Source organism: Bos indicus, chromosome 2 (genome assembly GCF_029378745.1).
Source record: "Bos indicus isolate NIAB-ARS_2022 breed Sahiwal x Tharparkar chromosome 2, NIAB-ARS_B.indTharparkar_mat_pri_1.0, whole genome shotgun sequence".
NCBI lineage: Eukaryota > Metazoa > Chordata > Mammalia > Artiodactyla > Bovidae > Bos > Bos indicus.
The window spans coordinates 133,154,809-133,182,548 of record NC_091761.1 but is presented as its reverse complement, the minus strand read 5'-3'; the positions used below and the strand labels follow the sequence as shown (position 1 = coordinate 133,182,548).

The window sequence follows — 27,740 nt, the reverse complement described above, 5'->3', positions numbered from 1 at the left end:
CTTCAGTTCAGTTGCTCAGTCGTGTCCGACTCTTTGCAACCTCACGGACTGCAGCATGCCAGGCCTCCTTGTCCATCACCAACTCCCGGAGTTTACTCAAACTCATGTCCATTAAGTCGGTGATGCCATCCAACCATCTCATCCTCTGTCATCCCCTTCTCCTCCCGTCTTCAATCTTTCCCAGCATCAGGGTCTTTTCAAATGAGTCAGTTCTTCGAATCAGGTGGCCAAAGAATTGGAGTTTCAGCTTCAGCATCAGTCCTTCCAATGAATATTCAGGACTGATTTCCATTAGGATTGACTGGTTTTATCTCCTTGCAGTACAAGGGACTCTCAAGAGTCTTCTCCAACACCATAGGTTAAAAGCATCAATTCTTCAGTGCTCAGCTTTTTTTTATCGTCCAACTGTCACATCCATACATGACTCATGGGAAAACCATAGCCTTGACTAGACTGACCTTTGTTGGCAAAGTAATGTCTCTGCTTTCTAATATGCTGTCTAGGTTGGTCATAGCTTTTCTTCCAAGGAGCAAGCTTCTTTTAATTTCATGGCTGCAGTCACCATCTACAGTGATTTTGGAGCCCCCCAAAATAAAGTCTGTCACATTATTTAGGATCTTCAACCCTTAGGAAACGCCCCTGCCTAGGGATCCCGGGTAGGGGGCGCTTGTGTGTGGGGCGGGGCCAACACGCTCACGTCGCCCCGCCCCCGAGCGCTCCGCCCCCTGCCCGGTGGGCGGGGCCCACGCCCACCCCTCCTTAAAGTGCCCGTCCTCACCGCGTTGCCCGCGGTAGGGCGCTTTGTAGGGGTCGGGGCTACCCGCGTCATTTAGCTCCGCCCCCTGTCGAGTGGGCGTGGCCCACCTCTCCTTAAAGCGCCCGCCCTGACCTCGTTGTTTTCAGGTGCGTTCGGCTTCGGGGCGGCTGCGTTGCCCATCCCCTCGCCATGGCCCAGCCACAGTCGTACCCACGGGGTGTCCCGACCCGGCCTGCCACTGTCTTGGGCGCCATGGAAATGGGGCGCCGCATGGACGTGCCCAGTAGCGCTGCGGCCGTGCGCGCCTTCCTGGAGCGCGGCCACACCGAGATCGACACGGCCTTCGTGTACGCCGACGGCCAGTCCGAGAGCATCCTGGGCGGCCTGGGGCTCGGGCTGGGCGGCAGCGGCTGCAAAGGTAACGCCTGGCCCCCCGGACCTCAGCACCGTGACCGCCCCCGAGCCATGCACTGGCCGCGGCTGGGATCGACCGCCTTGTCCACCTTGCTGGGACGCCCACCTCCCCTGGCCTCCCCGCAGCTCTGTGAAACCCCCGCTTCCCAGCGCCCTTCCACTTCAGCCCGGACAGCCAGACACTTGGTCTTGACTTTTCCTCTCATTTTCCCTCCCTCTCAGTAACGTCCCGACAGTGGCAGAGCCTGGAATGACTTGACTAGCCCCTCTCAGGGGGCCCTGAAAACGGAATCTGGCGCTTGGCAGCCCCCCTTCCCCCTTTCCCCTCCCCCGCAGGTGCCCCTTACGGTCCGATCTGCGATCTGCAGGAGTCCTGCCCTTATTGCCCTGGCACTCCCTGGCACCGTTGCAGATCAGTCTTTGGAACCAGCGGGGACCGGCTTCCTCATTGCTCTGAGCCCTTACCTCCTCCCTGGAGCCCTGGCTGCGCGGTTCTGTCCGCAGTGTCTCCCACTTCACCAGGGCTTCGCTGGTGCCCCAGATGGTAAAGAATTTGCCCGCAATACAGAGACCTGGGTTCTATCCCTGGGTTGGGAAGATTTCCCTGGAGAAGGGCATGGCAACCCACTCCAGTGTTCTTACCTGGAGAGTCCCTGTGGACAGAGAAGCCTGGCAGGCTACAGTTCATGGGGTGGCAAAGAGTGGGACAGGAGTGAGTGCCTAACACTTTAACTTTTCCACTTCACTCCTGGGAGCAACAGGAGCTATCAGCATTAGCTGGGATACGGGTGTGGGGGAGGAACCCTGTCTAACTGCCACATCTGTGCCAGCCTCTGTCTGAAGCCATAGAAGAGGAATCGACAGTCACCCAATCCAGGGAGCTCAGAGTCTAGAGAGAGCTGGGGAGCCCAGAAGAGGGACCCCTTCCCAGAAAGGGCCAAAGAAGAATGCTCAGAAAAGGGAACATCAGACCTTGAACTGACACTTTTCCAGAAGAGGAGAAAGGGCTTTCCTGGCAGTGGGTGTGAGCAGTGAATGTGCAAAGGCAATGAGGTTTGGCAGTGCTGAGGGTACTGGAGCAGGCAGTGGAGCCAAGCGGAGGTTATTGTATGGGCCCAGGGGAAGGTCCCCCACCAGTCTGATGCCATCTGAAGTGCTTACTATGTGCCAGGCAGGCACATACTGAGGGCTCAGCAGCACTGGCTGATACTGTTGGTGGTCGTGTGGTTGTAGTAACAGTAGATGCCGTTAGCAGCCTGTGCCGCCTTTCACTCTGGGGTGTCTCAGGGAGAAATGATTCACGGCAGGGTAGATCTGGAACAAGACGAGAACATGCATGGGTCTCAGAGCCGCACTCTTTCTAGGTCACTTGGCTGCCTCGCATGACAATTCTGGTCTTATTATTTTTTTTAATTTTAATTGAAGTGTAGTTGATTTACAATGTTGAGTTAACTTCAGGTGTACAGCAAAGGGATATTTCAGATTCTTTTCCATCATAGATTATTATAAGATATTGAGTGTAGTTCCTTTGCTTTACAGTAGGTCCTTGTTGGCTATCTATTTTTATAAATATTGCTTGCTCCATCATTAAATTGTGTCCAGCTCTTTGCAACCCCATGGACTATAGCCTCCAGGCTCCTTCCTCTACCCCTGGGATCTTCCTGGCGAGAATACTGGAGTGGGTTGCCATTCCTTTTCCAGGGGATCTTCCTGATCCAGGGATCAAACCTGTGTCCCCTACATTGGCCGGTGGATTCTTTACCACTAAGCCACCTGGGAATCCCCATTTTCTATATATTATTGTATATGTTAATCCCAAACTCCTAATTTATCACCCCCTTCCCTCTTTGGTAACCATAAGTTTGTTTTCTGTCCGTGAGTCTATTTCTGCTTTGTAAATATATTCATTTATATAATTTTTTTTAGATTTCACATGTAAGCGGTATCATATTTGTCTTTCTCTAACTTACTTTACTTAGTATGACAATTTCTAGGTCCTTCCATGTTATTGTAAACGGCATCATTTCACTCTTTTCTGATGGCTGAGGAATATCCCATTGTATATACATACCACATTTGTTTATCCATTAATCTGTCATAGGCATTTACATTGGTCTTATTTCTGATTACTTTTCTTCTGCAGCACCTCCTCTTCCCTCCTTTAGGCTGGAACCAGCTGGGCTAGAGTTCTTAAATCTCAGATTTGAAGTTAATGTCAAGAAGGGGTGTGGGCCAAAGAGGAGGAGGTGGTGGAATGGAAAATTCCAAATGAGTAGGCCTTCAGCCCTCCAGCCTGATCTCTCCCATCTCAAGGGGTCTGGCCTGCTGAGGTGACTTTCTAAGAGTAAACAGCGCAGAAAGGGCTTTCTTCTCAGCCGTTAGCTTGCTCATCTGATGAGGAGAAAGGTATTTAACTCCTTCCTGAGTCACACAGGTAGCACGACACTGGCCTTTTCTCAGTTGGATGCTTCTCTGACAGAAATATAATCCTTCCCTGGGCCCCCAGTTGAGGCCTCTTGCTTCTCTTTCCTGAATTCCTGCCACAGTCTCCTTGCCATTTTCCCTGTTTCCAGACCTGTGCCCGAGGCTCTTTGTGTTTCATTCGGAGTCATCGTTCAAAACTGCAAAGCTGACCCCTTAGCTTGCTGGCTGGAAGTGTTCGGAGTCGCCCTGTGGTCCCCTAAGGGGTGCCCTCAGGGCCCTTTGCATGTCTCTGGTCTGTGGCCCCTTCTCTTGTCTCATGTACCCCGAGACCTGGTATTTTAGGTCCGTGGGATCGCAGGCATGACTCCTCAAAGCCATGTTCTTGCCCCAGGGTAGCCTTTGACTCCTCTTGGAGATGCAAAGCCTTGGAAAGCCTTCCCTGAATTCTCAGGGCTCCTCTCCCCTGCCCCTGCGTGTCCTGACCTCACTTACTCTGTGGTGCCCCCTTAGACTGTGGGTCCTTGAGGGCAGAGATCCAGGGTTGGCATTCATCTTCCAACCCGAAGTGCCAGGCATGGCACACCTAGCTGTCTGGTAAGTAGTCACTGTAGTGATAACGTTAGCAACTCATGATGAGCAAGTGTGTGAAAGTTGTGATCAATCCTCAGGGCCTCCCAACCAAACAGTACCATTAACACTCTCAATTTACAGTTGAGAAAATTGAGACTCTGTGTGTGTTTGTGTGGTGTGTGCACACACACGCATGTGCGTGCTCAGTCATGTCCAGCTCTTTGTGATCCCAGGGACTGTAGCCTGCCAGGCTTCTCTGTCCCTGAGATTTTCCGGGCAAGAATACTGGTGTGGGGCTCAGAGAGGTTGAATAATTTGGTCAAGGTCATAGAGCTGGTATTGGCAGAGCTGAGGTATGAACCCAGGCCTGCCTCTTAACCATTAACCCTAGATCCTCTCCAATGATTGCTAAGTTGACCTGAACTTCTATTTTTCTCATCCCAAAGTAAAAATTGCTACCAAGGCCAATCCATTGGAAGAAAACTCCCTGAAGCCCGACAGCCTCCGGTCCCAGCTGGAGACGTCCCTCCAGCGGCTGCAGTGCCCCTGCGTGGACCTGTTTTACCTGCACCTGCCGGACCACGGCACCCCCGTGGAGGAGACGCTGCGCGCCTGCCACCAGCTGCACCAGGAGGTGAGGGCGGCCCCGACTCCCCAGCCTGGCCTGTCGGTGCCCGGAGAGCAGAGGCTCCGGGGCTGCCCCAGAGCAGAGCAGGGGACGGACCCCACGCCCAGGGTCCCAATCCCCGGGACTGGCGTTCTGGGCTGCGGGGGAGTCTGACCGTGGCCTCTCCCCCGCAGGGCAAGTTCGTGGAGCTCGGCCTGTCCAACTATGCCGCCTGGGAGGTGGCCGAGATCTGTACCCTGTGCAGGAGCAACGGCTGGATCCTGCCCACCGTGTACCAGGTGAGGCCCGGTCTGCAGAGGCCCGTCTCCAGGGCACCTGCGACCCCAGGTCCTCTTGCACCCCCTGCCCTCTCCAGAGCAGCCACTCCCCTGCTCCCAGCCTGTAGACGACCCCCGGGGGGCCATCAGGCGGACCACGGGCGCCCGCCCTCAGGCCCTAGCCCCTCTTCCTGCCTGCTTCTGGCTCTGCGGTCAGCCCGAACTCGCCTCCCCCTTCCCCCTGGCAGGAGTGCCCGGGCATCACTTAGATACCTCTTCCTCTGGAGGCCTTTCCCGACAGCCCAGTGGGTCCTCCAGTCCCCAGACCCCACCTTTATGCATTGAGCGAGCATTTCTGAGAATCCGCCGTGATCACAGAAGCCGCCTCTATGTGATCATCTGTTCTGTCTTTTTTGTTTGTTTGTTTGGCTGCCTCGGATCTTAGCTGCCTCATACGGATCTTGCATTGTGTCCCACGGACTCTCTAGTTGCGGCTCTCAGGCTTAGTTGCCCAACCAGGGATCAGACTCGGGTCCGGTGCATTGCAAGGTGGATTCTTAACCACTGAACCATCAGGAGAGTCCACTCCGCTTTGTTTTTAACTCGACTCTGACATCTCTTGAAGCAGAGAGCTCACCAGATCCACGTGTGTTTGAGAGCTCAGGGTCCAGCCCACGGTTGGTGCCTGCAGATGTGTGTGGGATGGCAGAGCCAGGCCGCCGGCCCTTCCTGGGGCCCAGCACCATCTCCCCGTCCACCAGTAGTGACTTTGGAAACCATGTGGAGTCCTGGGGGTCTTGACCGAAGACTTTGAGAGCAGGCTGGGGCTCCCCGGCCAGGCCCCGCTCAGCTGGCCCTTCTGCCCACAGGGCATGTACAACGCCACCACCCGGCAGGTGGAGACGGAGCTCCTGCCCTGCCTCCGACACTTCGGACTGCGGTTCTACGCCTACAACCCTCTGGCTGGTACGGGCTGTGCGGGCACAGGCTCCCCTGGGCGGGAGGGCCTTCCTGACACCGTTTCTGCCCCTTCCTGACCCGGGAGAAGCCTGGCCCCAGACCTGGGAAGGGGAGGGCTTTGCCAGGACCTCCGCCCGTCCTGGTTCCCCCGCCATCACCCCCACTTCCGGTCCAGGCGGGCTCTGGGGGCAGTGCCTGGGGGTCTGACTGCAGCCTTCCCGCAGGAGGCCTGCTGACCGGCAGGTACCAGTATGAGGACAAGGACGGGAAACAGCCCTTGGGCCGCTTCTTTGGGAACAGCTGGGCAGAGGTCTACAGGAATCGGTGAGCTGGGGGCGTCAGGACGGGCGGGGCCGGAGGGTCCCCATAGTCTGAAAATGGGGAGTCCTTGGGGCTGCTTTCCTTTCAAGGCCTTCCCTCGCTGCCTGGACCTAGCTCTCTTGATTCCTGGAGGAATTAGGAAACCCTCTGTAAGGCTTCGTTTTGTTTTCTTGGGACCTCCGTGAGGAATGCCGACCCCTGGGCCTTATGGCCAACCTTCCAAATCGTAACTCATGCCTAAGAAGTGCTGATCACCTGCCAAGGGGGAAAGACAGGGCTCCGGGTGGAGGAACAGGAGGCCTGGGGCCGGGCTGTGCCCCTGTCCTGGCTTCCTGTTACTCCAGGTAAAGTAAGGGCAGGTTTGAATTCTTAAGAGTAGAGACATCCTTGAAGTCTCTGGTGAGGGAGCCAGCGTCCTGGGTGGTTCTGTTGCCCAAAAAAGCAGGAGACCCCCTGCTTGAGGGGACCCTGGCCCCTCCGTGCTACAGGGGCTCCCTGGGTGGACTCTTAGGCAGTGGCCCCCTGTGTGACCCTGTGGTCCTGACCCCGTGCTACCGTCCCCTCCTGTCCAGCTACTGGAAGGAGCACCACTTCAAGGGCATCGCCCTGGTGGAGAAGGCCCTTCAGGCTGCGTATGGCACCAGCGCCCCCAGCATGACCTCAGCCGCCCTCCGGTGGATGTACCACCACTCCCAGCTCCAGGTAACCTGTCCCCCCGCACCCCCCACAATATCCCTGGACGCCCTGCCCCTGCTCTCTTTGAGGAGCCAGCATGATTTCTAAGTCGTTTTTCCCTCTGAAATCTCTCTCTGGTCCAGTTCTCAGGCAGCCTTCCTGTTCTTCTGGGTAGCTGCCGAAGAACCAGGCCCTGTCGTGAGGGCTTTACAAGCATGGATTGAACGATTGCTTAGGCCTGATGAAGTGGGATATTCCAGTTTTACCAATGAGCAAACAGCTGTGAACGGGAGAGACAGTTATAGTCACGGACTTGATCTACATCCCGCTGGTCTTGTTCCTCTGGAGTAGTGGGGGTTCCCTCTCTTTGGTGTCCCCTGTCTTCCTGGCTAATGCTTTTCTCCAGCTGCAGCTGTACACAGTTGCATAGTCTCCGGCATGTATACAGCAGGTTTTCAGTAAATGGGAGTTAGGAGCTTTGTATAATTTCTCATTCCCATAAGCATGGTGAAAACTGAGATCTGAGACTCCGGGCTTACAAAGCTAAACCAGGTTCGCACAGCTGCTGAGTGGCAGAACCGGGCTCTGAACTGAGGTCTGAACGAGGACGAACATCGTGGCAGCAGAGGAAAGAAGAGAGGATTCGGGTCACATAGTTACGAATGTTGAAGGCACCGAAGTGCTTTGTACAACTATTGATCGCTTATGGTGAACGATGTTGGCTTCCTGATCTCCGAAGAAGAAGACTTAGCTTAGGGACCAGGGACCAGTCTTGATCACTCACAGCCTTTGTGTAGCAGAAGTTTATTACAGTGAGAAATGACAAAGAAAGCTTCTGACACAGACATCAGAAAGGGTTAGAGAGTGCCCCATTCGCTAGTTTTATTGAGGCCTTATATACTTTTACCAGACCCACTCCCACAACATACATTAACAACAGAAAGGTCTTAGCAGACCCACTCCCACTTCACATAAACAGGATTAGTCAGAAGGTTTTTCTCAAAAGGAGAAACATGTCCTCCAGCAAGATACCTTGTTGTTATACAATCCTTCCCTGGTGGCTCAGACGGTAAAGCATCTGCCTACAATGAGGAAGACTGGGGTTCGATCCCTGGGTCGGGAAGATCCTCTGGAGAAGGATATGGCAACCCACTCCAGTAGTCTTGGCTGGAAAATCCTATGGATGGAGGAGGGTGGTAGGTTACAGTCCATGGGGTGGCAAAGAGTTGGACACGACTGAGTGATATCATTTCACTTCACTTCAGTTCAGTCGCTCAGTAGTGTCCGACTCTTTGCGACCTCACGGACTGCAGCACGCCAGGCCTCCCTGTCCATCGCCAGCTCCCGGACTTTACCCAAACTCATGTCCATTGAGTCGGTGATGCCATCCAACCATCTCATCCTCTGTCGTCCCCTTCTCCTTCTGCCTTCAATCTTTCCCAGCATCAGGGTCTTTTCAAATGAGTCACTTCTTCGCATCAGGTAACCAATTATTGGAGCTTCAGCTTCAGCAGCACTCCTTCCAACGAACACTCAGGACTGATCTCCTTTAGGATGGACTGATTGGATCTCCTTGCAGTCCAAAGGACTCTCAAGAGTCTTCTCTAACACCACAGTTCAAAAGCATCAATTCTTCAGCGCTCAGCTTTCTTTATAGTCCAACTCTCACATCCACACATGACTACTGGAAAAACCATAGCCTTGACTAGACGGACCTTTGTTGGCAAAGTAATGTCTCTGCTTTTTAATATGCTATCTAGGTTGGTCATAACTTTCCTTCCAAGGAGCAAGCATCATTTAATTTCATAGCTACGGTCACCATCTGCAGTGATTTTGGAGCCCAAAAGAATAAAGTCTGACACTGTTTCCCCATCTATTTCCCATGAAGTGATGGGACCAGATGCCATGATCTTCGTTTTCTGAATGTTGAGCTTTAAGCCAACTTTTTCACTGTCCTCTTTCACTTTCATCAAGAGGCTCTTTAGTTCCTCTTCACTTTCTGCCATAAGGGTGGTTGTCATCTGCGTATCTGAGGTGATTGATATTTCTCCCGGCAATCTTGATTCCAGCTTGTGTTTCTTCCAGTACAGCATTTCTCATGATGTACTCTGCATATAAGTTAAATAAGCAGGGTGACCATATACAGCCTTGACATACTCCTTTTCCTATTTGGAACCAGTCTGTTGTTCCATGTCCAGTTCTAACTGTTGCTTCCTGACCTGCATATAGGTTTCTCAAGAGGCAGGTCAGGTGGTCTGGTATTCCCATCTCTTTCAGAATTTTCCACAGTTGATTGTGATCCACACAGTCAAAGGCTTTGGCATAGTCAATAAAGCAGAAATAGATGTTTTGGGGAACTCTCTTGCTTTTCGATGACCCAGCAGATGTTGGCAGTTTGATCTCTGGTTCCTCTGCCTTTTCTAAAACCAGCTTGCACATCCGGAATTTCATGGTTCACGTATCGCTGAAGCCTGGCTTGGAGCATTTTGAGCATTACTTCACTAGCGTGTGAGACGAGTGCAGTTGTGCGGGAGTCTGAGCGTTCTTTGCCTTAGTACAGAGCTTCCGATGAGTTGTTCTGCTGTGTAATCACTAGCTCTGGGCTTAAAGAAACTAAGGTCTAATGTGACTAAGACTAAGGAATGTGAAAAAAAGTTTGTCCTTTTCTCCTGCTGAAAGCCCCAGACCCCTTTCTCCTCGCTGGGGACCTGGACTTCTTATCACTCTACCTGAGAATGAACTGTCTCACTGTGTAGGGTGCAAAGAGTATGCCCAACCCCAGGCCTTGGCAGGGGCGGGGCTGGGCGGGGGTGTGTGACGGGGTCTCTGCGGGGCATCAGTGTGTGACGTCTGGCCGTCTCCCCTCGCAGGGCGCCCACGGGGACGCGGTCATCCTGGGCATGTCCAGCCTGGAGCAGCTGGAAGAGAACTTGGCGGCCACTGAGGAAGGGGCCCTGGAGCCGGCCGTCGTGCAGGCCTTTGACCAGGCCTGGCGCCTGGTCGCCCACGATTGTCCCAACTACTTCCGCTAGGCTCCTACCCGGATCAGGCGCCGAAGGTTTCTGTTCTGTCGCCTCTTCTGCTCTCTCCCTGGCCGGTCTCTGCCTTAAGCTGACTTCGCGTGGTCTTTCTCCATCGTCTGGATCCACGGTTATTTTTCCAGCCGCTGCCTCACCTTGGGCTGAGCCCCTTGGGCATTTCGCATCTGAATAAAGCCAACACTAAACCTGCCTGTAGCCCAGTCATGAGCGGACCCCGCAGGCTTCTCTCCTCAGCTGCTGGGACTTGTCCCCTCCCTGCCTGGGCCTTCCTGCCTGAGGGGTGGACCTGCGAGCTGGAGCCACCTCGGGGCAGAGGCGGCGGGGTGCGGGGGTGGCTGCAGGCGGCCCTCACGTGCCCAAGTGTCAGAGGGAAAGAGGGCTGTCCACCCTGACATGGATTTTCTCTCTGAATTATCTCACTGAATACTCAGAAAGGGAATAATTTGGACAAAAACCTTCCAAAAAGGATAAAAACCCCCAAGATGCTGTGGGACATTTTAACGCAGTTGTTTCATCGGTGGCTTTAAAAAAAGGGAGAAAAGTGGGACTTTCTGGAGGTCCAGTGGTTAAGACTCTGCGCAGGGGGTGCAGGTTCAATTCCTGCTTGGGAAGTGAAGACCCCACATACTGCGGGGCCCACCCCTCTAAAAACAGAAGCAGTGCCTTTACTACTAGCTGAAGCCTCCTGTCGTCTGCTCATCCACAGATTCTCAGCTCTGCTGCTGCACCTCCCTCTGTTAGCACGGGCCTGGGCAGCCAGGACCCCAGTTTCCCTCAGCAAATCCCTGCTCCAAGTAGGAGGCACCCAAGGCTGGAGAAGAAATGAAATCCGAGGTCTGGTTGTTTCTGTTAGAACATCACGCCCTGGGCGAGGGATGTGAGCCAAGCAGCAGGAGCAGGCAGCACCGGAACCCGTCGCTCAAGTGACGACAGGGGCTCAACTTGGAAATGCAGCCATAGCCACCAATCAGAGGCTCCTTAGTCCAAAGAAAGGCCCTGCTTGCCATCTAGAAGGAGACACTGCAGATACAGTTTGATTATTTGGAACTTTCCTTTGTAATAAAATGAATGCTTCCCCAAATGGGGTAGTCACCCTGCTTGTGTGATCAGCCACTGTTGCCCAGCAAGCCACCCCAAAACTGAGTTGCTTAAGATGACAAAATCTGAAATTGACCTAAGAAGATTCAATTCAATTTCTATCAAAACCCTGCTAGATTTTTTCTTACAGACACTGACAAAATTATTTTTAAATTCACATTTGAAATTCAAGGGATACAGAATTGCCAAAACAAGCAAGAGCAAAGTCCTCCAGTCCCTGATATCAGAGCTTACTACGAAGCTACAGAAATAAAAACACAGCATGGGACTGGCCTAAGGACAGACACATAGACTGATGGAGCACACTGGAGAGTCCAGAAATACATCCATAATAGTGTGAAAGCAGAACTCGTCCAAACAGTCCAACAGCTGATGAACGCATAAGTTAAAAGTGGCACGTCCGTACCAGGGAACGTCACTCAGCCAGTGAAGTGATGAAATGCCTGTAATATGGGTGAACCTGTTTCGCTGTAAGCTTTACTTACATTTTAAGTTCAAAAGTTTTGTCAGCAAATCAGTTGTTGCACATAAGCAATTTTGATTTTTTGTAATTATTTGTCTTAATTTCAATATACAGTTACTGAAATAGAAACAGTAAAGAAAGTAACTCTACGCATATCACCGAATTGGGCTGACCAACATCCCGACTTGACCGCTGCTGCAAAGTCCCCTGTTAACAGCAATATGGAGTCTCAGCTGGGACAGGGTCCCAGGCAGCGAGTCCATCCCACAGGCGAGACTTCAGATTGCGGTTTCGGGGCCCCGCTTATAATTCCAGGGCGCAAACCGACACGCAAAGCGCAGCTCCGGTTTTCCTTTTACAACGCTGTTTGTCTCCTTTGTGAGCCGTGGGACTTCTTAGACCCGGGGGCGTGGCCAGGCCTTCAGGGGCTTAAGAGATTCCAAGACCTCCTCCCCTTCTTCCCTAAAGCGCTGCCTGACTTGCTGTGCTTGCAGGCGGGCACAGAATCCTGCAGTGTCCATGCAGGTCAGAAGCAAGTCAGAGGCCTGGTCTCCTGCTTCTGGAGCCTGAACAAGACTACCTCCCTTTTAATTTCCCTAACAGAACCCTGAAGGTGATACCCAAAGTGAAAGATGACAGTTCCAAAAGGTCCCATATTATATGATCTGATTTTTGTGGCATGTCTAGAATGGGGAAATCTACTAGAGACAAAAACTAGACTTGTGGTTCCCTGGGGCTGCGAGATGGGTTGGAGATGAGCTGCTAATGAATACAGGTTTCCTTTGGGGGTGATGAAAATGGAGGAACTGGAGATTAACTGTTAATGAGTACAGGTTTCTTTTGCTGTTCAGTTGCTAAGTCGTGTCTGACTCTGCGACCCCGTGGACTGCAGCACGCCGGGCTTCCCTGTCTTTCACTATCTCCCAGAGTTTACTCAAACTAATGTGCCTTGAGTAGGTGATGTTTCTTCTGGGGGTGATGAAAATGCTTTAAATTTGATTGTGATGGTTGTACAACGCTGAATACACTAAAAACAAAACAAAAGCACTATGCTTTGTGACGTGTTCTTTTTTAAAGAACTGTAATTGTTTTTGGCTGTGCTGGGCCTTCGTTGCTGCACAGGGTTTTCTCTGGTTGCAGGTGGTGGGGGCTGTTCTTCGCCGAGGCGCTTGGGCCTCCCTGCAGTGACTTCTCTCGATGCAGGGTACGGCTCTAGGCCACACAGGCTTCAGCAGTGGGCTCCCTAGTTGCCGCCCATGGGCTCGGCTGCTCCTCGGCATATGGACTCTTTCTGGACCAGGAACTGAACCTGTGTTCCAGTGGTTCGGAGTCTGAGAGCTCTAGGGTGAGTAGGGGTGGGCACTTCTGCCTCATATGGGGTCAGGAGGCCTGCTGCTGATGATCAGCGGGGCTTTTGGCAACAGTTACAAAGGGGCTCAGTCAGCTTCAGATGTGACCTTGGTTCTGGCCTCCGTATCTGTGGCCTTGGGGCAAGGCCTCACAGCTGTGGCCTTGGGGCAGGACTCCACAGAATTGTTTGTGTGAGGTGCAGCTGTGTGTGTGTGATGTGTTTGTGTGATGTGATGGTTAGAAGCATTCATGATACCTAGGGATTGCCTCTGTAACTTCAGCAGAAAGCATTAAGGGGGACAGCAGATATTCCAAAGCCTTCGAAGTCCAGGAATTGTAGCAGCACCACTTACAGGGGAGAAAATGTACGCTTACGGTACTTTTGGTAACTTATGGTTACCAAAGGGGAAAGGCAGGGGGGATAAACTAGGAGTCTGGGATTAATACATACACGCTGCCACGTATGGAACAGATCGTCGGAAAGGACCTACAGTATACAGGGAGCTGCACTTTGTGTTTTGTAATAACCTATAAGAGAAAAGAATCTGAAAAAGAACAGATGGAGGAGTTGAATAAAGCATTTCCCAACTCCTATAAAACAAATTCTTAGCTCCTGGTCCCCAGACATGAAGGATAAACACTCACACTGTCATGGCCTGAGAAGAGCACAGTGTAACCGGAAATTCTGGTAAATCTCTGTATAAGGTTATCAGATAAACATCTAAATGTGAAAAGAGGCTCCTAAAGTGAAAAAAAAAAAAAGATGTGAAAGTGATCTCAGTTCAGTTCAGTCGCTCAGTCGTGTCCGACTTTGCGACCCCATGAATCGCAGCACGCCAGGCCTCCCTGTCCATCACCATCTCCAGAGTTCACCCAAACTCATGTCCATCGAGTCAGTGATACCATCCAGCCATCTCATCCTCTGTCATCCCCTTCTCCTCCTGCCCCCAATCCCTCCCAGCATCAGAGTCTTTTCCAATGAGTCAACTCTTCGCATGAGGTGGCCAAAGGACTGGAGTTTCAGCTTTAGCATCATTCCTTCCAAAGAAATCCCAGGGCTGATCTCCTTCAGAATGGACTGGTTGCATCTCCTTGCAGTCCAAGGGACTCTCAAGAGTCTTCTCCAACACCACAGTTCAAAAGCATCAATTCTTCAGCGCTCAGCTTTCTTTATAGTCCAACTCTCACATCCATACATGATCACTGGAAAAACCATAGCCTTGGCTAGACAGACCTTTGTTGGCAAAGTAATGTCTCTGCTTTTGAATATGCTAACTAGGTTGGTCATAACTTTCCTTCCAAGGAGCAAGCGTCTTTTAAGTTCATGGCTGCAGTCACCATCTGCAGTGATTTTGGAGCCCAAAAGAATAAAGTCTGACACTGTTTGCACTGTTTCCCCATCTATTTCCCATGAAGTGATGGGACCGGATGCCATGATCTTCATTTTCTGAATGTTGAGCTTTAAGGCAACTTTTTCACTCTCCTCTTTCACTTTCATCAAGAGGCTTTTTAGTTCCTCTTCACTTTCTGCCATAAGGGTGGTGTCATCTGCATTTCTGAGGTTACTGATATTTCTCTGGGCAATCTTTATTCCAGCTTGTTCTTCTTCCAGCCCAGCATTTCTCATGATGTACTCTGCATATAAGTTAAATAAGCAGAGTGACAATATACAGCCTTGACATACTCCTTTTCCTATTTGGAACCAGTCTGTTGTTCCATGTCCAGTTCTAACTGTTGCTTCCTGACCTGCATATAGGTTTCTCAAGAGGCAGGTCAGGTAGTCTGGTATTCCCATCTCTTTCAGAATTTTCCACAGTTGATTGTGATCCACACAGTCAAAGGCTTTGGCATAGTCAATAAAGCAGAAATAGATGTGTTTCTGGAACTCTTTTGCTTTTTCGATGATCCAGCAGATGTTGGCAATTTTATCTCTGCTTCCTCTGCCTTTTCTAAAACCAGCTTGAACATCAGGAAGTTCACGGTTCACATACTGCTGAAGCCTGGCTTGGAGCATTTTGAGCATTACCTTACTACATGTGAGATGAGTGCAATTGTGCGGTAGTTTGAGCATTCTTTGGCATTGCCTTTCTTTGGAATTGGAATGAAAACTGACCTTTTCCAGTCCTGTGGCCACTGCTGAGTTTTCCAAATTTGCTGGCATATTGAGTGCAGCACTTTCACAGCATCATCTTTCCGTTAAGTGCCCAATATGTTACTGGAGATCACTGGAGAAATAACCCCAGAAAGAATGAAGGGATGGAGCCAAAGCAAAAACAATACCCAGATGTGGATGTGACTGGTGACAGAAGCAAGGTCCAATGCTGTAAAAAGCAATATTGCATAGGAACCTGGAATGTTAGGTCCATGAATCAAGGCAAATTGGAATTGGTCAAACAGGAAATGGCAAGAGTGTACGTTGACATTCTAGGAATCAGCAAACTAAGATGGACTAGAATGGGTGAATTTAACTCAGATGACCATTATATCTACTACTGTGGGCAGGAATCCCTTATAAGAAATGGAGTCGCCATCATGGTCAACAAAAGAGTCTGAAATGCAGTACTTGGATGCAATCTCAAAAAAGACAGAATGATCTCTGTTCATTTCCAAGGCAAACCATTCAATATCACAGTAATCCAAGCCTATGCCCCAACCAGTAATGCTGAAGAAGCTGAAGTTTTGAACGGTTCTATGCTACCCCGCATCCGAGGTCAGGGGCGGCGGCTGAGAGGAGCTATCCCACACCCAAGGCCAGGGGTGGCGGCCGGGAGGAGCAACCCCACGCCAGAGACCAGGGGCAGCGGCCGGGAGGACCAACCCCACATCCAAGGAGCGGTGGCTGCGCGGGCGCAGGAGGGCCTAGAGGAGCTATCCCACGTTGAAGGTCAGGAAGGGCGGCGGTAAGGAGATACCTCTCGTCTAAGTTAAGGAGCAGCGGCTGCGCTTTGCTGGAGCAGCTGTGAAGAGATACCCCACGCCCAAGGTAAGAGAAACCCAAGTAAGATGGTAGGTGTTGCAAGAGAGGGCATCAGAGGGCAGACACACTGAAACCATACTCACAGAAAACTAGTCAATCTAATCACACTAGGACCACAGCCTTGTCTAACTCAATGAAACTAAGCCATGCCCTGTGGGGCAACCCAAGATGGGCGGCTCATGGTGGAGAGATCTGACTGAATGTGGTCCACTGGAGAAGGGAATGGCAAACCACTTCATTGTTCTTGCCTTGAGAACCCCATGAACAGTATGAAAAGGCAAAATGATAGGATACTGAAAGAGGAACTCCCCAGGTCAGTAGGTGCCCAACATGCTACAGGAGATCAGTGGAGAAATAACTCCAGAAAGAATGAAGGGATGGAGCCAAAGCAAAAAGAATACCCAGCTGTGGATGGGACTGGTAATAGAAGCAAGGTCCGATGCTGTAAAGAGCAATATTGCATAGGAACCTGGAATGTCAGGTCCATGAATCAAGGCAAATAGGAAGTGGTCAAACGAGATGGCAAGAGTGAATGTTGACATTCTAGGAATCAGCAAACTGAAATGGACTGGAATGGGTAAATTTAACTCAGATGACCATTATATCTACTACTGTGGGCAGGAATCCCTTAGAAGAAGTGGAGTAGCCATCATAGTCAATAGAAGAGTCTGAAATGCAGTACTTGGATGCAATCTCAAAAACGACAGAATGATCTCTGTTCATTTCCAAGGCAAACCATTCAATATCATGGTAATCCAAGTCTCTGACCCAACCAGTAATGCTGAAGAAGCTGAAATTGAACAGTTCTATGAAGACCTATAAGACCTTCTAGAACTAACACCCAAAAAATATGTCCTTTTCATTATAGAGGACTGGAATGCAAAAGTTGGAAGTCAAGAAACACCTGGAGTAACAGGCAAATTTGGCCTTGGAATACGGAATGAAGCAGGGCAAAGACTAATAGAGTTTTGCCAAGAAAATGCACTGGTCATAGCAAACACCCTCTTCCAACAACACAAGAGAAGACTCTACACATGGACATCACCAGATGGTCAACACCGAAATCAGATTGATTATATTCTTTGCAGCCAAAGATGGAGAGGCTCTATACAGTCAACAAAAATAAGACCAGGAGCTGACTGTGGCTCAGATCATGAACTCCTTATTGCCAAATTCAGACTTAAATTGAAGAAAGTAGGGAAAACCACTAGACCATTCAGGTATGACCTAAATCAAATCCCTTATGAAAGCGTTCTAGATGGCAGTAAATCAAGCTCTACTTTCTATCTCATTCAAACCCTAAAGAATTATAGGTGACTAAAATAATCTCTGGAGAAGGCAATGGCAACCCACTCCGTTACCCTTGCCTGGAAAATCCCATGGACGGGGGAGCCTGGTGGGCTGCAGTCTGTGGGGTCGCGAAGAGTCAGACATGACTGAGTGACTTCACTTTCACTTTTCACTTTCATGCATTGAAGAAGGAAATGGCAACCCACTCCAGTGTTCTTGCCTGGAGAATCCCAGGAACGGGGGAGCCTGGTGGGCTGCCATCTATGGGGCCGCACAGAGTCGGACACGACAGAAGTGACTTAGCAGCAGCAGCAGCAGCATAATAATGTCATCACTGCTTAGAGGCTTTGGCATTGAGATACTGATGGTGTTTGTTGTTCCCTGAACTTTGAAGTTGAGCCTTCTGCTGAATCATGCATACCCTTTGAGCTAATCTATTACTAGACTCTAGTAAGAAATTGTCTGATTTAGAAGGAAGCTCTAATTCTCCAGTTCAACATTCTCATCCTTAATAACTTCTTTCTGAATCAAAACCATGTAAGTTGGGTCACAGTGACAGTGGCAGATTTTATTTTCTTGATCTCCAAAATCACTATGGATGGTGATTACAGCCTTGAAATTAAAAGACACTTGCTCTTTGGAAGGAAAGCTATGACCAACCTAGACAGCATATTAAAAAGTAGAGACATTACTTTGCCAACAATGGTCCATCTACTCAAAGCTATGGTTTTTCCAGTAGTCATGTATAACTGTGAGGATTGGATCCTAAAGAAGGCTGAGTGCCAAAGAATTGATGCTTTCAAACTGTGGTGCTGGAGAAGACTCTTGAGAGTCCCTTGGACTGCAAGGAGATCCAACCACTCCATCTTAAAGGAAATCAGTCCTGAATATTCACTGGAAGGACTGATGGTGAAGCTGAAACTCCAGTACTTAGGATGCGAAGAGCCAACTCACTGGAAAAGACCCTGATGCTGGGAAAGATAGAAGGCAGGAGAAGGGGACAACAGAGGACGAGATGGTTGGATGGCATCACCAACTCAATGGACATGAGTTTGAGCAAGCTCCAGGAGGTGGTAAGTGCCAGGGAAGCCTGGTGTGCTGCAGTCCATGAGATCACAAAGAGTTGGATACAACTTAGCTACTGAACAACAGCAACAAAGTTGGGTCGTGTCCAGAGAAGAATTGTGATAATATTAGAAGACTCAGTCAAGGACAGAGACTGGTCCCCAAGGCTCTAGCAGCTATTTTCATGAATAAGTAGCTGTTCACCCTATAGAGACAAGAGAACATCTCAACTTCTGCTTTACCCAAATGAGTGGCTCTATGTATCTTGCCTACAAGATTTGTCCTCTGATAAGAAAGCATCATTCAGCACAGTGGAGTAGTGTAGCCATCAACCATGATGGTAAACTAGTTGATTTTGAAAGTTATTTTAATTTTACCTATTCTCATTCTTTATTGACTATGCCAAAGCCTTTGAGTGTGTGGATCACAATAAACTGTAGAAAATTCTATAAGAGATGGGAATATCAGACCACCTGACCTGCCTCTTGAAAAATCTGTATGCAGGTCAGGAACCAACAGTTAGAACTGAACATGGAACAAGAGACTGGTTCCAAGTAGGAGAAAAAGTACGTCAAGGCTGTATATTGTCGCTCTGCTTATTTAACGTACATGTGAAGTGTATCATGTGAAATGCTGGGCTGGAAGAAGCACAAGCTGCAATCAAGATTGCTGGGAGAAATATCAATAACCTCAGATACGCAGATGACACCACCCTATGGCAAAAATCGAAGAAGAGCCAAAGAGCCTCTTGATGAAAGTGAAAGAGGAGAGTGAAAAGGTTGGCTTAAAACAATATTCAGAAAACTAAGATCATGGCATCCGATCCCATCACTTCATGGCAAATAGATGGGGAAACAGTGGAAACAGTGACAGACTTTATTTTCGGGGGCTCTAAAATCACTGCAGATGGTGACTGCAGCCATGAAATTAAAAGACGCTTACTCCTTGGAAGGAAAGTTATGACCAACCTAGACAGCATATTAAAAAGCAGAGACATTACTTTGCCAACAAAAGTCCATCTAGTCAAAGCTATGTTTTTTCCAGTGGTCATGTATGGATGTGAGAGTTGGACTATAAGGAAAACTGAGCGCCAAAGAATTGATGCTTTTGAACTGTGATGTTGGAGAAGACTCTTGAGAGTCTGTTGGACTGCAAGGAGATCCAACCAGTCCATCCTAAAGGAGATCAGTCCTGGGTGTTCATTGGAAGGACTGATGTTGAAGCTGAAGCTCCAATACTTTGGCCACCTGATGCAAAGAACTGACTCATTTGAAAAGACCCTGACACTGGGAAAGATTGAGGGCAGGAGGAGAAGGGGACAACAGAGGATGATATGGTTGGATGGTGTCACCAACTCGATGGACATGAGTTTGAGTAAAGTCTGGGTTTTGGTGATGGACAGGAGGGCCTGGCATGCTGCAGTCTGTGGGGTCTGCAGAACTGACTGAACTGATACCATACTCCATTGTATGAATGTACCATAAGTTGATTAGTCGTTTCCAATTTGGGGCTCTTGTGAATGAACTGACATAAACATTAGCGTGTAAGTATTTGAATACCGAGGTTCTCTTCTCAGGTGGCACTAGTGGTAAAGAACACACCCGCCAACGTAGGAGACTTAATACTGCAGTTTCCATCCCCGGGTGGGGAAGATCCCCTGGAGGAGGAAACGGCAACCCACTCCGGTATTCTTGCCTGGAGAATCCCATGGACAGAGGAGTCTGGCGGGCTGCGGTCCATGGGGTCACAAAAGAGTCGGACACGACTGAAGCGACGTAGCACCCACTGGTGGCTCAGTGGTGAAGAATCCACCTGCCAACGCAGGAGACACAAGTTTGACCCCTGGGTGGGGAAGATCTCCTAGAAAAGGAAATGTCAACCCACTCCAGTATTCTTGCCTGGGTAATTCCATGGACAGAGGAACCTGGTGAGCTACAGATGATGGGGTCACAAAAGAGTTGGACACAACTGAGCAACAAAACAACAATAAATTTGAACATATGTTTTTTTAAATATTTATTTTTATTTATTTATTTGGCTGTGCTGGGTCCTGGTTGTGGCGTGTGGGATCTAGTTCCCTGACCAGGGATTGAACCCAGGCCCCTGCATCGGGAACTTGGAGTCCTGGCCCCTGGACCACCAGGGAGGTGCCTGAAATATGTTTTCATTTCTCTTTGGCACATGTATAGAAGTGGGATTGCTAAATTATACGAAAATTATATTTGTAACTTTAGTTTTAGCAAAACTAAAGGACCTCTGCTTACAGGAAGATAAAATAGTCATATGTTTTCTTTTATTTCTCCTACTAAGTACAAATAAAAATCCTGGACACCATGTGTAACACAAATATAAGAAGACTCTGAAAGGTGGAAAGAAGAAGTCAGACTAGCTAGGGACCTCAGAACCCAAGGAATGACCGAGATAATTTTCCTGAGTTTTCTTTTTGTCTCTTATATCCTAGACTTAGAGCTGAAGACGCCAACAACCTGGAAATACTGACACAGATAGAAAAAGCCCCAACAAAAGCCTGCTTTTTCTAGCCAAAAGCTAGGAAAGGGGCATCCTGGGAAGACAGAAACGTTTTGGACAATAACCGCTTACTGCATGCCACAAACACCATAGAATGAAACGTGTGATCCCCTCAGCACAGCCCATAAAACCAAATACTGAGAAAAGATGGAAGTGGTGCAACAATTTTTCAAGTGTTGAAAGAAAAGAATCATCAACCTAGAATCTTATACCCAGCACTATATCCTTCTGGAATGAAGGGGGAATCAAAACATTCTCAGATAAAGAAAAATTATGACTTTGTTGCTGGCAGGTCAATCCTTAGTGAATCGGTAAAGGAAATTCTCTACACAAACAGAAAATGATGAAAGAAGGGATCCTGGAACATCACGAAGGAAGAAAAAACATGGTAAGCGAAACGTGGATAAATACGATAGGTTTTCCTTCTCTTAAAAGTGTCCTGAGTTACACTTGATGGTTGAAGCAAAAGCTTGGGACTTCCCTGCTGGTCCAGTGGCTAAAACTCTGCAGGGGCCTGGGTCCGATCACTGGTCAGGGACCAGGCCCTGCATGCCACAACCAGGACTTCACGTGCTTCAGCTCAGGGTCTCACAGGCGCAGTGAGGACGGGTGCAGCCAAATACGTAAATAAATTGCCTAATGACCTGACTACAGATTTTCTACAGAAAGTCACTTACAATATAATGATTCAGGCAAACTGAAAATAAGAGGGTGGAGAAAGAAATACAGTGACAGTATCGATCAAGAACAATGGCTTGATCAACACGGCTATAGCAGTGTCTAAGAATGCAGACTTCAGAACAAAGAAAACTATCAGAGACAGAGAGGGATACTATGTGATGAGGAAAAGGCTCAACACACTGAGGAACAGCTGTCCTAAATATTTAAACACCAAACAGCTGCCAAAGTATGCGAAGCAAAAACCGATAGACCTGAAAATGAAGAGAGACAAATCCGCCTCTATAATCGGAGGCTTCAGCACCCTCTCCCAACAACTGGTAGAATAGCTACTCAGAAAAGTCAGCAAGGACATAGAAGAACTCAAGGGAGTACCAATAGCAGGATCTAATCAACATTTATAGGATACTCCACTTAACAACGATCGTGTACGGACTGTGTCAATGCCAGTATCTGGGTTATGACAGCGTAGTATAATTTTACAAGATGTTGGGGGAACTGGGAAAAAGTACAAGGCATTTCTGTATTATTTGTTACAACTGCATATAAATCTAAAACTTTCTCAAAAATTAAAAAGTTGAATTATAAAAAGAACACCTGTACTTTACTTCTCATTTAAAATTACGGTTGGGGGAATTCCTTGGCAGTCCAGTGGTTAGGACTCTGCTTTCACTGCCCTGGGCCCGGGTTCAATCCTTGGTCAGGGAACTAAGACCCCGCAGACCACATGGTACAGCAAGGAAAAAAAAACAAAGTACAACTGACCCTTGAACAACCAGGTGAGGGGCGCTGACCCCCTGCACCGTCGAAAATCTGCATTTAGAGTCAGCCCTCTGCGTGTGAGGCTGTTCAGTACCCGTGGTTCCCTCTTCCACATCCTGGGGTTCAGCAAACCTTGGATTATGCAGTACTGAAGTGTTTACTACTGAATAAAATATCTGTGTATCCGTGGACCTGCCCAGTTCAAACCTATGTTGTTCAGGGGCCAACTGTCGTCAGAAGGTCATATATATTAAACTTATACTTCTAAGATCTGTTTTTAGCATGTACGCAACATAATCTGAGACTTAAAAATTCTATCTTGATTTCAGGCAAAGATCATCAGTAGATGAAACTGTTAGGGGAGATACGACTGAAACCACACCCTTGGACCAGGCACCATAGTGAGCATTTGCAAGAGTTATTTTAGGACAGAAGGTGCTGGTAAGAAACAAGGAACTAACAAGCCACCACCAGCCAGAAAAATCTGGGCAAGGTCAAAAGGAGAGAGGAGAGGCCAATCTGTATGTCCTACCAACTTCCCAGAATCTTCCTTGTTGGAATCCATCTTGGCTGAGCAATGCATGTGCCACCAGGAAGTACCCGGCGTCAGAATGATTGACCAGAGACAACCCAGAAACTCTTCCCATTACTGTAAAGCCCGAGACTGCAAGTCACGTGGCAGAGCAGTCCTCCTGGGTTCCCTGACCTGCTCTCCACCCAGATGCCCTTTCCCAGTAAAGCCCCTTGCTCTGAGGGCATGTGTATCTCCTCGGACAGTTCATTCCCGGGTGTTAGACAAGAGCTCGTTCTCGGACCCTGGACAGGGTAGCCCTTCCTGCAACGAACCCTAAAATGAACGACCGGGAACTCGACGTGGAGGGAGCAGGCTGGCACCACACAGCCCACTGCTCGTCAGCAGCATTAGGAGCGGATCACCCACGCTGTTCGTATCTCCTTGATGGTACGCATTAGGAAGTCCACAGGACCACTGATGAAGCATTCTTAACAGGGGAAAAAAAAAGTTGAACTAGAATATAAGCGAATCATTAGCACTTCCATTTGGTGCAAAATATGAGGAACAAGTTAAATGAAACTATGACTATGCAAAAAGAGTGTGAGATGTTCTATAGGCCAAGTGGTGGGTCTCTTCCATAAACAGATGCATGAAAAGCCGTGAGACTGCTGAAGTTTAAACCAGACTTTTGAAACGTAACAACCAAATGTAATGTGTCGACCATGTCTTATCCTAATGGAAGCCAACTGAAACTTCTTTTTTTTACATTTCTGATCTCCTGCATTGGAAACACAAAGTCTTAACCACTGGACCACCAGGGAAGTCCTGAAGCCACCTGAAACTTTTTAAAAACAATCAGGGATATTTGAATATAGATGTGGTATTAAGTGACACAAAAGAATTGTTGGTTTATTTTTAGTGTGACCGTGGCTTTGTAGTTACGTAAGAAGTTGCCTGTTGCAACGCATGCACACTGGCATATATCGGCATCTCTAGCGTCTCCAGCACAGTACTGACTGAGAGGTGGGAGTGACCTTGGCAGCCTCGCCCTGCAATGGCTCGAAGCGGGGCTTGGGTTCCCAGTCAGAGACTCAGGCCGTGCTGCGGCGCTGAGAGCACCAGATCCTAACCACTAGACCGGCGGTCACGGACAAGGGCCCTGGCCCTTCAGTTTTGCAGAAAAGGATTCCCACAGAGACGGAAAGTAGTGAAAGTATTTTTTAGGTGGGAAAAGAGTACAGTACATGTGGGTAGATAGGCTGGCAGACTCAGAGAGAGAGGCCCCCTGTGGCGGTTTGGATTACTTTATCAGGCTTGTCTTCCGGGCTTCCTTTGGCCAGTCCTTTTGATTTGCCTGGTTCACAGTCCAGTTAGTGTCGCTCAGGATCCTTCCATGCGGGCGCACGCATCTCTTAGCCAAGACGGAGTCTACCGCAAAGGCCTACGGGTGGCGTATCCCTTGATATCACTCCGCTTTGACCTCCAAGGAGCCCTTCTGCGCATGTGCGGTTGGGAAGGTCCCCTGACTTCGAGAATGAGAAGTATGTGGTCTGGGCAGGGTCCGGCTACTTCTCTTCACTGTCCTGCTCTCCTCATCTTGGAGTTTCGGTTCACAGGGAATGACTGTCTAATCGGTTTGTCCTGATGGGACCCATCTACCTGCTGCCTCAAGAGCAGACATCCCTGCCTGGTTACCAATCTTAGAGGGAGAGTTGTTCCACTATTAACTATAATGTCAGCTATATGTTTTCTGAATACGCCCTTTTTCATTTTGAGGAAATTCCCTGTTCTTATTTTGCTGAGGGTTTTTTCTTTCTCCTTCATGAATGGGTATTAAACTTTGTTAAATGCTTTTTCTGCATCTATTGAGATAATCATAAGGGTTTTATTCTTTGATGCTAGTATGTGTGCATGCTAAGTTGCTTCAACCACGTCTGACTCTTTGGGATCCTATGGACTGTAGCCCATAGTCCAGTCTTGCAGAGAATCCCATGGAGGGAGGAGCCCTCCCTCCATGGGATTCTCTGCAAGAATAAAGGAGTGGGTTGCCGTGCCCTCCTCCAGGGGATCTTTCCAAGGGGATCTTTCCAACCCGGGGATCAAACCCCTGTTTGTCTCCTGCACTGGCTGGCAGGTTCCTTACCACTCGCGCCGCCTGGGAAGTCCCTGGTGTTAGCACACTCAACTATATTGATTACTTTTCCTGCCACCTTGCAGGGCCCAGAACTCAGCTCTGTGGTTTTCTTGTTGGGACTTGCCAAAAGCTCCAGCCAGCATTTGTATTAAAGTCCTGAAAGAACTCAAGCAAAAACACCTTTCAGAAATGAAAGCAAACTAAAGACTTTGTTCAGACAAAGTTGGGGAGAATGCATAGTAGCCAGCTCTCACTATAGCAAATATTTGGAAAAATTCTTTAGACAGAAGAAAAGTTGGATTTACACACGCACAAAAAGAAGAGTGCTGGAAATGGTAAATGTGAGGATAAATATAACTTTTAACCTTTTTCATGTTTAGCCTTTTAAACAGATAAGTGAGTTTTTATAAAGTTAAAAATGCACTTACTGCATGACTCAGCAAAAAACCCCAGTAGTCTTCATGAACCTACCTACAAAAACCTTTGACCAATAGAGTTGACTAACGAACTGATTGATGTCACTGCAGCATTGATTGATTTGCAAATATAAAGCAAACTGTATTCTTGGGATGAAATGTAACCAGTCGGGGTGTGTGACCCTCGTTGTTTATTACTGTATTGAGTTGGCCAGAGGTTTTGTAGGTGGGTTCCAGGAACAGCCTCGGGTCCCCCTTGAGCCAGCCCAGCGTTCTGAAGCAGCCCCTCAGCTCTCCCTGGCCCGTCAGGAGGTCGACCCGCCCTGCTGGGTTCGCGGCGCCCTCGGTATCTCTGCTCCTTGCTCTTAATAAGCTCACTCCATTCCAAAATGCTCTGTGTCTGGACTCTGTGTCTGAGTCCGAGCTCAGACTGCCTCAACAGATTCCACATGCACTTATCAAACTATGGAGTTCAGTCAGGGAACGGCCACTGCACTTTAGAGACGACATCCTCTGAAGTTCTCATGGTGAGTTCAGTTTCAGGTCACAGTACCAATCCCTTTATCAACAGGCCACAGAATTTTACGGAACATTCCCTCCACCTCAGCATAAACCTCTCAGGTTTTGTGTTTCCTCCCTTAAGGCAGGGGGTGCATCAGCACAGAAGAGCTATTATTCTTCCTTAAAAAATAGACTATAGTTTTGTACTTGATCTTTTTAAGATATTTGATAGAAATTGCACTGAATCTTCTTAGGTGTTTCAGATTTTGTCATCTTAAGCAACAGAATTTTGGGGTGGTTTGCTGTGCAACAATAATTTTTATATTATGATTAATATGAGCAGGTGGAGAAGGAAACGGCAACCCACTCCAGTATTCTTGCCTGGAAAAGTCTGTGGACAGAGGAGCCTGGCGGGCTGCAGTCCGTGCGGCTACATGACTGAACATGTGTGCGTGAGGGTGGAGGGAGATGGGTTGGTAGCAATAAACTGGTAGAACCAAAATAGTTAATAATACGAGGAGGGTAATTCCCCCACTTGGGGAAGCATCCATTTTATTATAGGTGAAGACAGAGGAGGGTGTCTTTGTTGGAAGACTTTACTTGCAGGGTGTGTGTCTCCTTTCATTAATAGATTGTGAGTAGGACCTTCCTTTGAACAGAATCTCTTTTCAAAATTTATTTATTTATGGTTGTGCTGGGTCCCTTTTTTTTCACATTTTTAAAATTTTATTTTTCAATTTTTCAACTTTTTAAATTGGAGATTAATTACTTTACAATATTGTGGTGGTTTTGCCATCCATTGACATGAATCAGCCATGGGTGTACGTGTGTCCCCCATCCTGAACCCCCCTCCCACCTCCCTCCCCATCCCATCCCTCAGGGTCGTCCCAGTGCACCGGCCCTGAGCGCCCTGTCTCATGCATCAAACCTGGACTGGCGATCTATTTCACATATGGTAATATCCATGTTTCAGTGCTATTCTCTCAGATCACCCCACCCTCGCCTTCTCCCAGAGTCCAAAAGACTGCTCTTTACCTCTGTGTCTCTTTTGCTGTCTCACATACAGGGTCATCGTTACCATCTTCCTAAATTCCGTATGTATGCATTAGTATATGGTATTGGTGCTTTTCTTTCTGATTTACTTCGCTCTGTAGAATAGGCTCCAGTTTCATCCAGCTCATCAGAACTGATTCAAACGCGTCCTCTTTAAGTGCCGGGCGTTGGCGCTGCGCGGGCTCTCTCTAGCTGTGGAGAGGGGTGACTCTCTTGTTGCAGAGCACGGCTCCAGGGAAAAGGGTAACACATGGGCTTACTTGCCCCACAGCTTGTGGAATCTTCCTGACCAGGGCTTGAACCCATGTCCCCTGCCAGATGGATTCTTAACCCCTGGGCCTCCAGGGAAGTCCAACAAAGAGTCTTTGACTGGTGGGTTCGTCTGAATTTCCCAGTTGAGCCCCTTTCACCACCTGCTGCTGCTTGGCCCACGACCCACCCCTCGCCCAGGGTGTGATTTTTCTGCCCTGGGCATGTTCAGACAGCAGCCACCAGGCCTGGGATTGCGTTTCTTCTCCAGTCTTGGGTACTTCCTACGCGGAATAGGGACTTGCTGAGGGAAGTGGGGTTCCTGACTGCCAATGCCACTCCCGTCAAGAAGGAGACCCAGCAGCAGAGTGGAGAATCTGAGGGTGAGCAGAAGGCGGGAGCAAAGGAGAGTCGCTGATGAGGCGACTGTGCGTTAAAATGCCCCGCAGCATCCTGGGGGTTTTTATCCTTCTTGGAAGGTTTTTGTCCAAATTACTCCCTTTCTGAGTATTCAGTGAGATAATTCAGAGAGAAAATCCACCGCAGGGTGGACGGCCCTCTTTCCCTCTGTCACGTGGGCACGTGAGGACCGCCTGCAGCCACCCCCGCCGCCT

General features: G+C 48.9%; 1 protein-coding gene across 3 annotated transcripts; it reads left to right on the top strand.

Moving 5' to 3' along the window:
* The first annotated feature begins 843 nt into the window (after positions 1 to 843).
* On the top strand, positions 844 to 12,655 carry LOC109574475 (aflatoxin B1 aldehyde reductase member 3). Of its 3 annotated transcripts, none has more exons than XM_070777850.1 (7): positions 844 to 1,175; positions 4,612 to 4,799; positions 4,967 to 5,071; positions 5,920 to 6,016; positions 6,235 to 6,334; positions 6,904 to 7,033; positions 7,157 to 7,481. In XM_070777850.1, the coding sequence occupies exons 1-7, from the start codon at positions 947 to 949 to the stop codon at positions 7,355 to 7,357; spliced, it is 1,050 nt and encodes a 349-aa protein (XP_070633951.1). In that variant the 5' UTR covers positions 844 to 946; the 3' UTR covers positions 7,358 to 7,481. The 3 variants fall into 3 exon arrangements, with proteins under 3 accessions (XP_070633951.1, XP_019838077.2, XP_070633954.1); XM_019982518.2 differs by having other exon boundaries at positions 856 to 1,175; positions 7,150 to 7,334; XM_070777853.1 differs by lacking the exon at positions 7,157 to 7,481 and adding an exon at positions 9,877 to 12,655 and having other exon boundaries at positions 869 to 1,175.
* Positions 12,656 to 27,740: the final 15,085 nt, after the last annotated feature.